The sequence below is a fragment of the Monodelphis domestica genome, chromosome 2 (assembly GCF_027887165.1).
Source record: "Monodelphis domestica isolate mMonDom1 chromosome 2, mMonDom1.pri, whole genome shotgun sequence".
NCBI lineage: Eukaryota > Metazoa > Chordata > Mammalia > Didelphimorphia > Didelphidae > Monodelphis > Monodelphis domestica.
The window spans coordinates 104,332,950-104,350,739 of NC_077228.1; the positions used below are offsets into that span (position 1 = coordinate 104,332,950).

Genomic DNA, 17,790 nt, shown 5'->3' on the forward strand with positions numbered 1-17,790 from the left:
AGATATTGGAACAGGAAAGAGAATTGAGAATCATCAACATAAAGATGGCAATTAAATTCATGGGAGCTGATGAGATCACCAAGTGAAATGACTTGCCCAGGGGTCTCACAGCTAGTAAATACCAGAGATCACATTTAAACTCAAGCCTACCTAACTCCAGGCCTAGAACTCTATTCATGATACCAACTAGTTGCCTCTAAAAATGACCTAAATATGGGGAAACAAGCTCAGTCTGCTTTCATCCCATCAAGATCAGATTTCTGAGTTAGCCTAGTGTCAGAAGAGGCGCACACACATGATCACTGCTATCACAAAATAAAATCTTGCAAAAACTAGTGCTTATTCCCAAGTAATTTGCACACTATCCAGATGAAAAAGATATGTGTGATAGGTATGTGCCTCAGCAGTTGGGGATCTGGGGAAGTTGTCAATGAAAATAGTCCATCAAGATTGCAAGCTAGTTTTATAGGAGCATTTGAGGAGCAACAAGGCATCCATGACCGCACCAGAAACATTCTTGTCCATGGCATGGTTAATTTAGTGAAACCCGTTTTGATAGTGCTTTCTAATGAATAAAATGAAATGAAAAATGAAAAAAATGAATAAAAAGTTAAGGGGCAGCTGGATGGCTCAGTGGATTGAGAGCCAGGCCTAGAGACGGGAGGTCCTGGGTTTAAATCTGACCTCAGACACTTCCTAGCTGTGTGACCCTGGGTAAGTCACTTAACCCCCATTATCTAACCCTTACTACTCTTCTGCCTTGGAACCAGTACACAGTATTGATTCTAATATAGAATGTAAGGGTTTAAAAAAATTAACATTCCTAAACAAAACTATGCCTTGAAAATCCAAAATAAAATCTCAGTTAGAGTTAAGGATATAGGAGCTAGCTCACTGCTACCAGCTCAGGAGACCTAATTGTTAAGTGTTCTTTCTTTTTTTTTTCTTTTTAAACCCTTACTTTCCATCTTTGAATTGTTACCAAGTACCAGTTCCAAGGCAGAAGAGCTGCAAAGGCTAGACAATTGTGGTTAAGTGACTTTCCCAGGAGGTATCTGAGGTCTGATTTGAACCCAGGACCTGACTCTGATCTCCAGGCCTGACTCTGTATCCACTGAACTACCAACTGCCCCCCTAATAGTTAAATTTTCATTGTGGGTACTTACACCACAGTAATCAGCAAATACTACAAATCAGGGCTTGACTTCTTATTTTGCTGATTGTCTAGACTTAAGAAAGTGAGGAAGAATATATTAATAATGCAGATTAAACTTAAAAGTGTGTCAAGCACTTTTTTTTCCTTTAGGAAAGCCAATCATTAAATCAGTACATTGTTATTCAGGGTCATTCCTAGCTGTGATCTTTAGTTATATCAATAACTTTTTCAAGATCTTGAGATATCAGTCAAAGAGTCCAAAAGCATTTATTAAACACTGACTGACCTGACTATTGTCTTGCCAATGGACTTCAGTGACTCTGGAAGAGAAAGTGAGGCTGAGGACTTTGTGCAACTCTGTCTCACTTCAATCCAATTCATGTGGCAAGTCAAGGCATCACCCTGTGATGTCACTGGTCTTCTTCAAAATAAAGGATGGACAACTATGTCCAGGCACTGAGCAAAAGAGGATCTGCCCCCTCTAGAACCTTACATCCTCCTGTAGAAATAAACACCTCTAGATAAAAAAAAAGAAGCTATAAAAAGGAATAGAGGGGCACAATAATTAGAGGAATCAGGAAACGGCTCTGGAAAGAGGTCTGACTTGGGCTAAGCTTGAAGAACTGATGTTGATGTCCCTGCCCACTGATTCGGAGTTCCCACTACTCACTTCCTATTCCAAGGAAATTAGAGAGAGAAAGAAAGGCTCCATGTACACCTCAATATTCAGAGCAGCACCTTGTTTTTTATAGCAAAGAAATGGAAATAAAGTAGAAGGCTAATGATTCAGGAACAGCTAAACAAGCTGTTGTACACGAATACACATTGAACATTACTTTGCTATAAAAAATAATTAATATAGGGCAGTTAGGTAGCACAGCAGATAGACTGCTGGGCCTGGAGTTGGGAGGACCTGGATTCAAAGAAAGAAAGGATGCAGAAAAGGAGGGAGGGAGAAAAGGGAAGGAAGGAAGGAGGGAAAGAAGGAAGGAAGGAACTAAGGAAGAAGGGAGGGAGGGAGGAAGGAGAAAGAAGAAGGGAAGGAAGGATAGATGACTATGAAGAGTTCAGAGAACAAATACAGAGAAAAGTAAGGAGAAGTAGGAAAACAATATACATAGTGATATAGCAATACAAATGAAAATAACAGCAACACTAGAAATGAACATTATGGAATGATAACCAGGCTTGACCTCAGAGAATGTATCTCCCTCTCTCCTTTTGTTGAAGAGCTGGGAGATGATAGGTGTGGAATATCAAATCCACTGCCAGACCCATTTTTTGAGTTGGCTGATTTTGTTGAACCTCTTTCTTTCCTCTTTTTTATTCTTTGGTATAAGAGATTTCTCTCTGGGGAGGCAAGAAGGGAGAGATATATTTGGAAATGAAGGTGATGTAAAAACAAATGACTTCAATAACAGTTTTTTAAAAAGAAACTTATTTTGAGCCAAAATCCTCTCAGAAAGATGGATGATGAGAATGAACCAGGACTAAAAAGGAGGGAACATACTGAGCCAGAACACTTCTTGGGGCTCTACCCATAAAGTACAAGAAACAAACAAAGGTCCTGATCTAGATGAGCTGGGCTTCACTGACTCATTAATTCATTATGTTCCTCTCTGGCAACCATAGTCATTATTCTTTTTTTTTAACCCTTACCTTACATCTTAGAATTCAAACTATCAGTTTCAAAGCAGAAGAGGGATAAGGACTAAGCAATCAGGGCTAAGTGACTTGCCCAGAGTCATGACCAGAGGTGTCTGAAGTCACTTTTGAACCCAGGTCCTCCTGATTCCGGGCCTGAGCCACTTAGCTGTCCCTATAACCAATATTCTTAAAGTGTTAATAAGTAAATAGGTATTTGTTTTTTTCTTTCACTAAAGGACCTGCCTTTCTGACAGCTCATGGTAGCATGATGTGACTCGAGTTCTTGAAGGCTACACCAGAAAAACAAACAAGCAAACAACAATTCTAAGGATTCAATTCAAACACATATTTATTAAGCACCTACTATGTGCAGGGCATCGTACTAGGTGTTGGGCATATAAAGATGAAAAATGACACAGTCTCTGCCCCCTCCAAGAGCTTACCTTCTACTGGGGCAAGGGAAAGAACTGCAACATGTAGACAACTAAATACAAAGTACAAAAATATATTCAAAATTATTTCGGAGGAAGAGAATGCTAATAACTGGGATAGAGAGGGGGAAATCAGGAAAAGTCTTCCATAAAAGACAATGCCTGACTTTAAAACCAAGCAAGACATAGAAAGAATCACAAAATGTAAAATAAATAATTTTGACTACATCAAACTAAAAAGCTTTTGTACAAACAAAACCAATGTAACGAAAATCAGAAGGGAAACAACAAATTGGGAAAAAATCTTCATAGAAACCTCTGACAAAGGTTTAATTACTCATATTTATAAAGAGCTAAATCAATTGTACAAAAAATCAAGCCATTCTCCAATTGATAAATGGGCAAGGGACATGAACAGGCAGTTCTCAGATAAAGAAATCAAAACTATTAACAAGCACATGAAGAAGTGTTCTAAATCTCTTATAATCAGAGAGATGCAAATAAAAACAACTCTGAGGTATCACCTCACACCTAGCAGATTGGCTAACAAAACAGCAAAGGAAAGTAATGAATGCTGGAGGGGATTGGCAAAGTAGGGACATTAATTCATTGCTGGTGGAGTTGTGAACTGATCCAACCATTCTGGAGGGCAATTTGGAACTATGCCCAAAGGGCGACAAAAGAATGTCTACCCTTTGATCCAGCCATAGCACTACTGGGTCTGTACCCCAAAGAGATAATGGACAAAAAGACTTGTACAAGAATATTCATAGCAGCGCTCTTTGTGGTGGCCAAAAACTGGAAAACGAGGGGATGCCCATCAATTGGGGAATGGCTGAGCAAATTGTGGTATCTGTTGGTGATGGAATACTATTGTGCTAAAAGGAATAATAAAGTGGAGGAGTTCCATGGAGACTGGAACAACCTCCAGGAAGTGATGCAGAGGGAGAGGAGCAGAACCAGGAGAACATTGTACACAGAGACTGATACATTGTGGTACAATCGAAGGTGATGGACTTCTCCATTAGTGGCCATGCAATGTCCCTGAACAATCTGCAGGGATCTAAAAAACACTATCCACAAGCAGAGGATAAACTGTGGGAGTGGAAACACCAAGGAAAAGCAACTGCCTGAATACAGTGGTTGAGGGGACATGACAGAGGAGAGACTCTAAATGAACACTCTAATGCAAATATTATCAACAAAGCAATGGGTTCAAATCAAGAAAACATGTAATGCCCAGTGGATTTACGAGTCGGCTATGGGGGGTGGGGGGGGAGGAAAAGAAAATGATCTATGTCTTTAACGAATAATGCTTGGAAATGATCAAATAAAATATATTTTAAAAAAAGAAAAAAAGTAATAACTATAAAAAAAGACAATGCCTGAGAAGCACTTTGGAGTCACTGAGCACAAAGCCATGAGTTGACTTAGTTTGGGTGGTCTTGTGGAGTCCTTCACATAATTCCTCTACAAAACTGGAAAAGCTGGAAATATAGAGCTGGGGACACACGGATGCTTGTCTTCCAAGGGGCCAGACTAGTTAAGTAGTCCAGAGAGGCTCCATCCAAAAATGTTTTGGAGATCAAGAGAGGAAATCTTTCCCGGCAAATTTTCACAAACATCCTCTACTTGAGCATAGAGGGCCTGTGACCAACATGGATGGAAAGAGATTCCACAAGGACAAATTCACAGATTTTATGATTTGTGCCAGAAATGAGTCTTCTCTCCCTAGCTAGTTAACAAGCTCCCAAGGGCGGAGACCAAATAATTGCCGTTTATTTTGTGTTTCTCCCATTCAGTACCAAGGACCTCTAAGCATACTAGGTATAAATGTCGGCCATTTGACTAGAAGATGAGAATCTGAGAGACTGAGGGGCAAAGGAACAGAAAAGAAATGAGGAGTCCATATCCACTCAGATCAACAAATATTTAGTAAGGGCCAGCTTTAAGCAAGACATTTTGTTATGGACCCGAGCATACAATGCCAAAAAGCAGAGTCCAAGTCCTTAAGGAGTGTACACTCAATTGTAAGCACACATACAGATAAGTTAATGCATCACAAAACAGTTTGAGGAGGAAGAGGAGTTTGTATCTTATTCTAAAAGAAGTTTTTTTCATCGTCGTTCAGTCATGTGTGACTGCCCATGGCCCTATTTGGGGTTTTCTTGGCAAAGATACTGAAGTGGTTTGCCATTTCCTTCTCTGACTCATTTTACAGATGATGAAACTGAGGCAAACAAGGTTAAATGACTTGCCCAGGATCACACAAGGTCTTGACCAGAGTTCAAATCTGATCTCAGAGACTCCCTAGCTGTGTGACTCTGTGCAAGTCATTTAACCTCTGATTATCTGATTAAAGAATAGACTAAATCCACTGGAGAAAGGAATAGCAAACCCCTCCAGTATCCTTATGGAGAAATCCCACGGATTGCTATGATCCATGGGGTCACAAAGAGTCTGACTTGACTAAATGACTGAATAGCAACAACTTCCTAATTCCAGCCCCAGCATTCAATCCACTGAGCCACCTAGCTGCTCCTTCTATAAAGCCAATAAGGAACTCTTAAAGATTTTTGGCCCATGCATTGACATAGCTAAATCTGTATCTAAAAAGGTTATTTTAGTAGTTACATGGAGAATGGATTAGAGAGGAAAGCAGAAGACCAATTAGGAAGCTATTTCAGTAGTCCAGGCAAAAAATAGGAAGAGGATGGGCTAGGGCAGTGGCAAACCTATGGCATGGGTGTCCAAGATGGCATGCAAAGCACTCCCTATGGGTACTTGGCCACCCTTCCCCCCTCCCCAAGTTCATTACTAGAAAGGCAGAGGGACTCAGGCAAAGCTGCTCCCTTCCCCCTTTCCACTGTGACTGAAGACATTTTTTTCACATCATCTGCCCCTCTGCCCAGCAACCCAGTGGGAATGCAGAAAGGGTAAGATGGGAGGCTCACAGGTGGCAGAGCTAGAGGGGAGTGAAGCACTCCAGTTACTCCCCTCCCCATCTTCACCTGGGCTAAGGACATTTCTCACATGACCTGCCCCTCTGCCCATCAGTCCAATCAGAGCCCTTTCTCCCTCCTCTGTGGGGGATGGGGGTGGGGCACAGCACATAGTCTCTGGGGGGGTGGTACTTTGTGGGGTGGGCAGCACTCTGTCTTTAAAACGTTCACCATCACTGGTCTAGGGTCACCATCATGTGAGTGGAGAGAAGGGAACAGATTGGGGAGACCTTTTAATGCTTTCTTTTCCCTGCCAGGGTCTTGGAGTCCCAAAATCCTTTGCAGTTCTGATTCCAGTCAAACCACCCCAGAATATTCTTTCCACACTCCTCACCTTCTCAAAGTTCCAGCAGCTCACAGAAGGAAAAAGATGATTAGAGTTTGAGATGAGAGAAATAGGTTGTTTGGTTGTTTCTTCTCCCTCTCAGCAGAGTTGAAGCAATACTACCCCAAGTCCCATAGCAAGTCAGGGTTACAATACCCTGTACCAGAACTCCTAGGCTCCAAAGATAGCCATGAGTTCTGAAGCTTCTGCAACTTAAAGTTGATTTTTAAAAGTAGGAGCACAAATTTCCAACTCGCGGTGATCATTTAGAACTCCCCACACACCCCCAGATTGCTTTTTTCTCTTCACTGGGTGAACAGGCACCCTCACCTCCCCTGCCCTCTCTGCCCTGGCCCCCAGGCTATTTTGAGTGTCTAACATTCGGGGCTAATCTCCTTAAGCAATGAGTCGTGCTGTCCAGTGCTATCCTGGCCCAGCCCAGCTCTCCTCAAAGGGCATTTTGAGGGTTAGTGCCACAGGCTCCTGGATTTCCCTCATTCCTCCAATGCCCCCTTGCAAATAATAGGCAGAGCCACTGAGGCAGGAATTTGGGAGGAGCTGCCCTGTCGGGACAACGATCAGATGAAGCAATGTATTTAAGCCACTTGGCACATCTTAGTGTTCTCGACTTAATGGGATACTGAAGGTAATGAATTCTTTGCTAATTGTATAGGCAGAATCTCCGTAGTATCACTTGGGTAGCTGATGAGCTTGCTGGGGGATGGTGGCAACTGGAAATTGGGTCTATCTCAGAAGAGATCCTACAGAAGGCTCCCCATCTGCCTCTGCCCTCCATCCAGCTTTGCTGTCCCTGCTCCTGGCCAAAGGCAGGTGCTAATCCCAGTCCCTTGATAATGCCAAGGCAGAGGAAGGGAGTGGCAGGATTTTCTTCACTGCCCAGGGAAGGAAAGAGAAGGCACAAATCACCTAGGTGGGATCTGGTTCCTGCAACCTGACCCAAGGACACTGGCATCATGGAGCCATCTTGCAAAAGGCCAAGAGACTTGATCTTGGATCAAAAGAGAGGAACTGCGAAGTCTAGTCCAAGTCCAGGATCAGGCCACCAGGACAGACATTTCCCCGATGAACTGTGGGGTGGTCCATTGCTCTTGGAAGGCAGAGATAAAAAAGGCAGCTACCTAGTTGCCTCAACCCCTCCACCTCCATGAACCTTGCCAACACCAAGCAAAAAGTAACCAGTCCCTGAAAACTCTCCTAAGAGGCTTCACACTTATCAATTTAATAAATTCAACTCAATGGAGTTAGATTGTAAGGCACTGGCAGCATAGAATAGAACATTGACTTGTAGCCAGAAAGAAGCGAGTTCAAATCCTGCCTCAGACCGTTACTAGCTGTGTAGCCCAGGATAAATCATTTAAACCCCTCTCTGCCTCTGTTTCCTCAATTGTAAAAGGAGGAAGTTAGATTCTAGCTCTAAGTCTATTATCAGAGTAAGTGCCTACTCTGCAAAGACACCCTGGTAGGCATGGGAAATAAAAAGGTAGCTGTGATCTAAGTCACAAATATATCTCAGACAGTCTCCTGTCCATCTAATCCTATTGCTGGCCAGCAATCCCAAGGACCTAGATATAGTAGCAACAAAGGCAGCATGGTAAACTAGCTACAGTCCCAAACTTGGAATCAAAAAAACCTTGGTTCAAAATATTCTTAGCTGCACTCTTTGTGGTGGCAAAAAAATTGGAAAATGAGGGGATGCCCTTCAATTGAGGAATGGCTGAACAAATCGTGGTATCTGTTGGTGATGTAATACTATTGTGCTCAAAGGAATAATAAAGCGGAGGAATTCCTTGGGAACTGGAACGACCTCCAGGAAGTGATGCAGAGTGAAAGGAGCAGAACCAGGAGAACATTGTACACAGAGATTAATACACTGTGGCACAATTGAATGTAAAGGACTTCTCTACTAACAGCAATGCAGTAAACCAGGACAATTCTGAGGGACTTATGAGAAAGAACGCTATCCACATCCAGAGGAAGAACTTCAGAAGCAGAAACACAGAAGAAAAACAACTGCTTGATCACATGGGTCAATGGGGATAGGATTGGGGAGGTAGACTCTAAACGATCACCCTAGTGCAAATATTAATAATATGGAAATAAGTCTTGATCAATGACACATGTAAAACCCAGTGGAGTTGCTGTTGGCTACAGGAGGAGGGTTGGGGGAGGGAAAAAACATGAATTTTGTAGCCATAGAAAAATATTCTAAACTAATTAATTAAATAAAATTTTCCAAAAAAAATTTTCTTTGTTCAAATGCCCCATCTGACTCTTACTTGCTGGCTGTCTGTTAGCAAACCACTTACTATCTCAGAATCAGAATTTTATCATTTGTAAAATAGGGATAACCATTCCTATAGTACCCATATCTGAGAAAAAAAAATCCCCACCACAATATTCATTAGTTTGTTGCAAGACTAAAAAAATTTTGTTGTTCTTTTCAGGTGGATCTGAATCTTCATGACTCCTTTTGGGGTTTTCTTGGCAAAGATTCTGGAGTGGTTTGTCATTTATTTCTCCAGCTCATTTTACATATGAGGAAACTGAGGCAAACAATTATGGGAATGGTCCAGGGTCACAGCTAAGTAAGTGTCTGAGGTCAGATTTGAACTTCCTGATCTTCTTGACTCCAGAACTCGTAGCCCACTGAACCACCAGTATATACAAGGTGCTGTATAAATGTCATATATGTTAAGGGACAAATCCAGGACTCTCTTCTGTCAGTATCCCAAGTTTTATTTTGCCTCACATTTGGTCCTGAGTGACAGTCTTGACTGATGATGGTTCAAAACAAGAGACAAGGAAGCCAGAGCAAAGAGGGAAAGAGAGTCTCCAGGGTTTAGGCACCATTGTCAATCCAAGTGATGAAGTTTTGACCAGAGAAAGGCAATACAGCAAGGTTTATTTGGAGCAGCAAGGGGGCCCAACACCAAGAGGATTAGCAAAAGGGTCCCAGGAGGGAGGGGAAGGAGAAGTGGCAAGGGGGAGGATGCTGATGCCAGCAAAGGTGGCTGAGGAGACCCCCCTGAGTGGGGGGAGATATAGAATCTTATAGGTTTGGGGAAGGAAGGGGGTATACGGAAGAAGGCAACTTAGATCAGCTCTATTGGTTGTCTCTAGGGAAGGTAAACTACTTGGGTTAACTTCATTGGATTCAGGGTGGTGGGGTTCTCAGGCTGATGCTTAACCATGCAGGATAGGCTAAGGAACAAAGTCCTGGTGTTCTACCAGGTATTGTTGGGGCTTTGCAAGGGTTGGAGGTAGGGTGGGCTTTCTCTTCCCACAGTCTGTCATTCCTATTTCTTTTTATAAGGTTTAGAATATGGTAGGGGGAGGGGAGTGTTTTGGGGAGGGGACTAAGGGTCCAAGGGAATATGGGCATAGTTGTTTGGGGTTTTTTTAACCCTTACCTTCCATCTTAGAATCAATACTATGTATTGGTTTTAAGGCAGAAGAGTAGTAATGTTTAGGCAAAGGAGGATTAAATGACTTGCCCAGGGTAACACAGCTAGGAGTGTCTGAGGCCACATTTGAACCCAGGACCTCCCATCTATGGGCCTGGCTCTCAATCCACTGAACCACCTAGCTACCCCACCCACTCCCATAGTTCTTACTTATACTATAGTGAGTAGCTAACACAGTAGATACAGTGCCAGGCTTGGAGTTGGGAGGCCCTGAGTTCAAATATGACCTCAGATACTTCCTAGCTGTGTGACCCTGGGAAAGTCCCCTGATTGCCTAATCTTTGCTGCTCTTCTGTCTTAAAACTGACTCAAAGACAGAAGATAATGGTTTAAAAACAAAAAAACAAAAATCTAGTTGACTCATCCAGGTAAAGAATATCAATCTAGAGTTTTGCTAGGATTGGGAAGAGGCCAAAACAAAAATATCTGTCATCTGGGCTCTGTTATCAGTATAGAAACACCTAGTCACCAACTTAGCACCTACTTAACAAGACCAATCAGTTAAACAGAAACTAAACTTCTGTGTTTTTATGCTGACCCAGCCTGGCCTAGAGAAGAAATAAAAAAATAAAAATGTGCCTGTTGCTTTCCTCTTAGAGGTGAGTGACTAGGGATGTGACATGCTGCATAAGCTGTCACACACAGTCAATACATTAGTTGGTTTTGCTGAAAATGTTTTTAAAGATTTTTAAGATATGCTAGGTTGGGCAGGGAGGAGGGAGAAATAGATAAGATGAAAACAAAGGGCACTGATAAAGCTTTTTTTAAAAAGAGAAATTGGCTAAGTAGGAAAGTGCTAGATTTTTTTGTATTATTAATTATGCCAATCTACAAACCACTATCTTCTCTTTTCAAGGAAATTGTCTTGGTTACTTATCAATCAATTGATATTTTTTAAATGCCTATGTTCCAGGTTACTTCTTTTTTAAACCCTTGCCTTCTGTCATAGAATAGACAACCAAGTATCAATTCCAAGGCAGAAGAGTGGTAAGGACTAGGCAGTAGGAGTTAAATGACTTGCCCAAGGTCATACAACTAGGGAGTGTCTGAAGCCAGATTTGAACCCAGGGCCTCCAGCCTCTAGACCTGGATCTCTGCCCACTGATCTCTCTGTCCACCTTGTCCTTATTGCATTATGTTCACATCATAAATTACAAATCTGGTTGCTGGGAATATTTCCCTAAATCTCTATTTTTTTATCTGTTTCCTTATTTTTAACTTAAAAAAAAATTGAGTTCCAATTTCTCTCTGTAGGCATGATATTTACTGCTTACTCTGGTGCCAAAATTATAATTTGTTCCTCTGAGTCCTTTTTCCCATTAAGCAAAGTTCATGCTGGCACTTGGGGAGATGAGTGAAAAAAAGATACAGAAGATTCTTTCAATTTGGAAATACCTATTTTATGTTCTTCTTGTGCCTCTATAGCAGTGATGGTGAACCTTTTAGAGGCCCAATGTCCAAATTGCAATTCTCACACTGAATGTGAGCCACCACCTTATCCCAGCAGGGGAGGGAAAAAGCATTCCCATTGGGCTGCTGGGCAGAGGGGTAGGTCATTTGAGAACTGTCCTCAGGCACATGTGGAGAGTGGGAGGGGAACAGCCCCCTCTGGCAAGTGTGCCATAGGTTCACCTACACAGCTCTATAGCCTTTCCTGGCCACGGCAACCATAAATCAATCAATCAGCAAACATTTGCTGAGTGTCTTCTATGGGTATCAGACAGAAGAGGAAAACCCCATATTTTCCTGTTCTCTACATCTCTGCAACATTGATGCTGCTATCATGACCATCATTTCTCTCCCGTGTCAACAAGCTTTCTCATAACTCTTCTCAAAGGTATTGATTTATCTCCCTTTTTAGATTATAAAATCCAAGGAGAAGTAGCTTTCTCTTCAGAAGTTCCAAGCATGTTTCCTTTAGTCCTCAGTATGAAAGGGGTGAGCAATAATGATTTGCTGACTAAGTGGCAATCCCTTACATGTAGTGCAGTGCTCTTGAGGGTAGGCATGATATATGGAGGGTGGAATTTGGGGAGGATGAAACAGATTATCACCAACCTAAGCTATAAGCAAGATGATAGGGAAGACGCTGGCCAACAGCCTCCTCTGCGGCAAGCCATATTTGTCTGATAGTGAAGTTGGTCATTGGTTTCATTGGAGAAGCTGGACAGGTATAGTCTCCAGTATAGCTACATGGAGGGATCAGGGCTATGTATCTGTGTCTTTCTTATTCTACAAACAAAACATCTTCACTGTTGAATTCAGTTGACTGGATTCAAGCATGGTGCCAGTGAGACCAATATTAGGAATATGAGTCTCCATATAGACAGACTTGCCCAAGGAAGGGCTCTATCCACCGGCCACAGAACACACTACCAGTCTCAAAGTTTTGTCATTGGTTGAACCCATGGATGACTCATCACAACTTATGTACTCTGCTAGAAAAACAATCCAGAAAGTAGGCTCCTATAACATGAATATGTTTATTCCCAGCATGCTGTAGATCATTGGTGGGGCCAGGAAATAGGAGAATGAAAGAGAAAAAAGGGCCAAAAGGGAGGTCACAGTGGACAAAATTTCCAAAAGGAAAGAATGGCATAAAGGGAACTCTGAGAAGGCCTAGAGTCCTGTATTTCATCTACCTATTGCCATTGAGCCCAAATCTTTTCAACTAAAACTTCAGTAGTACCTGTGGAAATTTTTTCTACGAGTATCAAGCAACAGGCATAAATGGGTGGACACAATCATATTAGAGGCAGCTAGGTGGTACAGAGGATAGACCATCAGATGTGGAGACAGGAAGACCCATCTTCCCGAGTTTAAATGTGATCTAAGACACTATCTGTGTAACCCTGGGCAAATCACTTAACACTGTTGGCCTCAGTTTCCCCATCTATAAAATGAGCTGGAGAAAGAAATGGCAAACCACAGTATCTTTTCCAAGAAAACCCCAAATGGGGTCAAAAGAGTTGAACCCAACTGAACAACAATACAGACATATTGAGTAAAAAATGACCAGGCTTGACCCACAAACACAGGGATTCTGAAGTCAAGATAGAGAATGGAAAACGGGACCTAGAAAAACATCAATAATATCTTCAGGTCTGTTTCATTTCAATCTTCCCATTTCCTGGCAATTGTCTTTGGCTTATCAAGCTCCAGAAATTCTCCTCTAGGCAAAGTTGGGATAAGACAAACTATAGGCTCACAGAATCAGCAGTGCTTTCTTAGTGAATAAGACCTCTTTGAGCACTTTACACTTCCTGTGATCCCATTCCTGTATCCCCTCTTTGCTGCTATTGCCCTCTCCTGGTTCACAATCACCAGTGCCTTCTATCTTAGAGATCTGGGCTATCATTAAGTTATTCTTCCTATGTCACTGGACCCAAGACAACTGGATACACAAGCATAAGAGTTGTATCCATGTAAATATAACAGGGTTCAGCTGGGTGCAAACATATATTTATCTGTCTGCAGATTGTATCTCCCCAGTAGACTATAAACTCCTTATAATATAAGATCTGGAGTCATGAGTACTGGAACTCAAATATGGCCTCATATACTACCTAGCTGTATAACCCTGGGCAAGTCACTTAATTCCCATTGCCTAGTCCTTATAAGCTCATCTGCCTTAGAATTGATACTAAGACAGAAGAGAAGGGTTAAAAAAAACACATCAGCTCATTGAGGGGCAATTACTGTTTTTGGTTTTTCTTTCTATCCGAAGCACCTAGCACAATTTATTAAGCATATAAGAGGTGATTAATAAATGCTCATTGGATTGTTTTGGATTAGAATGCAATTGTTTAGCAAATGTTATTGGATGACATTGACAGTTTCAACTCCTATTTACTCTGTAGGCAAACATATGGGTATTTCAAGTTCTTCCCATGTCTCCCTAGTTGGACAAGAAAAATAACAACCTAGAACTCTTGCAGAAAGCAAAAACTAATGAATATTCTCCAAGAACTTTGACCAAACTAAGAGTTGAGTTCATGCTGGATAATGGAGAGAACTAGGCAAGCCAGATAGAATAATTTTCCCACCTAAAAATCAATCCAAGAAACATTTTCCTAATGTGCCTTAAAGCAGGGATCATTTTCTGGGGACTCACATGTATACTATAGTGTGTAAAAATCTCATGTACTAGAGCCCTAGAAACATTGCAGATTCCTGTGCTCCCAGCCAAAATAAAGAGTAGACTGCATAAGCAGCGCCCAGATGTGAAAAGATGTTTTGGAGTTACAAATCTGCCATAATCTCTCCCATTCTCCTCTACATACTACATGGGGCAAAGTAATATTGGGAAAGGTTGCCACTTGTAAGCCTAGGGCTCACATCTAGTATGTGGACGGAAGGGAAGGTTTGGGTGGAGCCACAGAGAGAAAGAATTTTCCATAAGAGCTCTTTCCTCCAGAGAAGGCGATAGAGAAAAATCCTCCCAAGAGCGTGAATTTGAAGCCAACTAAGTTTAAAGTGAAAACTAACTGAGTCCTCTACTGGCCCCAGCTTCTTTCATTGCTTCTGGAGTTTGTGTTGTCAAATGAACCTCCTGAAGTGATTTGAATGCCAAGATGTGACCCAACACAGGTTGTCCAAAGCCCCCGGTGTCTGAGAAATGTGACCACACAAGCATGTCTCCCTGCAAGCTTTGGTTGGGGTTGGCAAGAATATGCCATCACCATTCCCTGTTCTCTTGTCTCTATCCTCAACAGGTTGAGGAAAAAATTTGGCAAAGTAAGTGATTAGAGGAACAAGGTAGAGTCAAGTTAAAAACTAATACAATGGGGTTGGAGTGGGGGGTGGGGAGAGAAAGCTAGTTGGCTCAGGGTATAGAGTGGTTGGCCTGGGGTCAGGAGGATCTCCATTCCAATCTAGACTCAGCTACTTCCCAGCTGTGGGACTCTGGCCAGTTCACTTAACCTCACTAGCCTAGCTCTCACCACTCTTTCCGTCTTGGAACCAATACTTTTATCAATTCTAAGACAGAAGGTAAAGGGGTTTAAAAAAAAAAACAAAACAGGAATCTAGAAAGACGGACCCACCAATTCATCCTCCAGACAGACCTTCAGCATATGCTGAAATTGTGGGGCAAATAAATGCAGGCACTCCCGAGATGCAGCATATTCTTGGGAATAATGAACTAAGCTAAGCTTAAGAGGCTGACCAGGGAGTGCTAGTCCAGTAGCCACACTAAAGTTATGAGAGAGAAAATCTTTTGCTAACTCTCATTTTCAGTTGTCTTGAAATTCCCCAGCTTTATTCCCCAGCCCCATATCCCTTTAGTGCTGCTAGGAGAGGTGACGGGGGCCCAAAGCCCATTCAGCCTACCCCGCTGCTCCCACACTTCCTTCACTTACATCCATTGACATCTCCCTCTGGATGAGTTTCTTGGTTTCCTTCTCACAAAAGTTGAGCATGGCTTCACGGTTGTACAAGCCTGTGGACTGCTTGTCTGTCTGGTTCCTCTGCCGGAGCCCCACAGGAATACTCCCATCGGGATCCACCACATCCAGCTCCTTCTCCAACTCCTCCATCTCCTCCGGAGACAGCGTCGACAGCAAGCTGTCAATATCAGGGTCTTCGCTCACCTGCCTGCGGTACTTGGCTACCTTGGACATCTTGAAGAAGGCAGAGGGAGCGCAGCTCAAAAATGGGGTGCGCGCGTGTGTGAAGTGGAGTGGGGGTTCCCGGGCTTCTAGGGGCTCAGTTTGGAAGTTTGGGTGAGGAAGAACGGACTTGGTAGCAAATCCTCAGCCGGGCTAAGCGTGTGGCTGCTTCCTGTCCCTTGATGCAGGTGCTGAAGTGTTAAATTGAAGCGACCTCCCTCCTGCCCCGGGGGATAATGGTTATAAAGAGAAGACCCCGCTGGTAGAAGAGTTGACCAATAAGAGCCAAGAACCGCGCAGCCCCTATCCGAGGAGCCAATCATGGGAGCCCGCAGGCGGGTCTGCCTCCCTGTCAGAGCTGTTTGAAACTTGAGGACATTCCAGGGAATCTTGGAGCCGCTGCATGACCAAATTTAGTACGGAGCGTTTAGCCTTTTAAAGACAAGGGGGGCTGCGCAATGAGAAAAGATACAAAAATGCACGGACTGGCAGCCCTCGAAGACGGGGCAAGAGGAGGCAGTGGCGAGCGCACAGGGCAACCAAGCAGCCAGGGGCAGCCAGAGCCTGCTCCCTTCCCCATCACTAGACGCTGGTGTCACCCGGGGGCTGGGCTCCCTCCATTGAGTCCTTTCTACTCTATTTGGTCATGGGCTGGATGATTCCTCAATGTTTACAGCCGGAAAAGACGGGAGTAGGGACATAGCACGGTTAGCTTGCTTTCTCTGAAGTATCATCATCTCCTGGCCAAAGGGGACCTGGCTCCCTCCAGGGGATCTGGGCCACCTTGTTCTCTGTCGAAAAGATTCAACACCCCTTCTTCTGACAGGAGCAGGTCTCTCAAGCTGACTGCTGGGGGACAAAGGGCAGGGATGTTATGTTATGTTATGTGAGCCCAAAAGGCTGGGGATCAAAGGTATGAGGCACGCAGGCCTGAGTGCATTAGCAAAACTTGCAAAATACTTCTATTTTCATCTGTGTCCTTCTTCCTGAATGCAGAAGCTTCCTAACAATTTTCCTTTGGAAAAGTAAGAGACTGCAAAAAACAGTCTCTCTGATACATCCCAAGGGAACCTTGATGTGCCTTCAGAGAAATGCAATTCTGAGCTGTTAGGAGATACTATGCTGCCCCAGGGTTGGTATGTTCCATAGAAGAGCTTTCCACTGCTCATCAATCACGTTGTCCTAAGCCAGTTACGGAGACATACAATCTCCTGTCTCCCTTCTCAAAGCCCTGGTGTCACCCATCAAAAGAAACTTTGCTTTTTCCTGGCCTCTTTCCTTCCTAAGCCAGGGGGAGACTGTCACACTTAGTCAGCATTTGCTAAGTCCACATAGGGATCAGGACTAAAAATCAGCCCTGGGATTTAAAACACAATATCACTTTTATTGCAAAATGGTAGAAGAGGTAGCCATTTAGTCAAGTCGATGTGCAAAGCAGTGTGGATATAAAGAAAAGCAAAACACGGATCCTGCCCTCCCTCAAGGACCTTTGAAAATGGGAGAGAGAACATCTACAAGATATATACAGAGAAGGTAATCCGAGAGGGGAAGACACTAGCAGCTGGAGGAACCTGGAAAGGCCTCCTACAGAAGGTGGGATTTGAGCTGAGTCTTGAAAGAAGCCAGGGAAACTAAAAGACAGAGTGGAGAGGGAGTAGGGTACAATGAAAACATCACTTCCTTATTCCATAATGTCTTGGGCAACTAGGGGGGACAGTTGATAGTGGTCCAGGTCTGAAATCAGGAAGATCTGATTTTAAACCTCAGACATTTACTAGTTATATGACCCTGGACAAGTCACTTATTTCTGTTTGCCTCAGTTTCTTCATATGTAAGATAAACTGGAGAAGGAAATTTCAATGGGGGTCACGAAGAGTTGGACATAACTGAACAACTGAAAATCCTAGGTGGGATTAAATTCAGGTTTTCCTGATTCTAGATAGTTTTTTTCCCCTGCTATATAACTGTCAGACTGGCTGACTGGGGTCAACCCAAGACTAATGAAATAAGAGAGTAAGGTGGTATGGCAAGGCTTTATTGTGGGAAAGGAGAAAGGGGAAAAGGAAGAGAGAACAAGGGAGGAACCTGAAACCAATAGATGGCTAGAGGACTCCAACTGGGTGGAGAAGAGAGCA

At 43.0% G+C, this 17,790-nt stretch overlaps 1 protein-coding gene across 1 annotated transcript in view; it reads right to left on the reverse strand.

Annotated features, from left to right (window-relative positions):
* Positions 1 to 15,901, reverse strand: part of LMOD1 (leiomodin 1) — a 68,547-nt gene extending 52,646 nt beyond the window's left edge. Inside the window, exon 1 of the mRNA XM_001363646.4 lies at positions 15,407 to 15,901. Coding sequence (XP_001363683.2) covers positions 15,407 to 15,667 — 261 coding nt within the window. The 5' untranslated portion in view covers positions 15,668 to 15,901. The remainder of the gene's footprint in view (positions 1 to 15,406) is intronic.
* Positions 15,902 to 17,790: the final 1,889 nt, after the last annotated feature.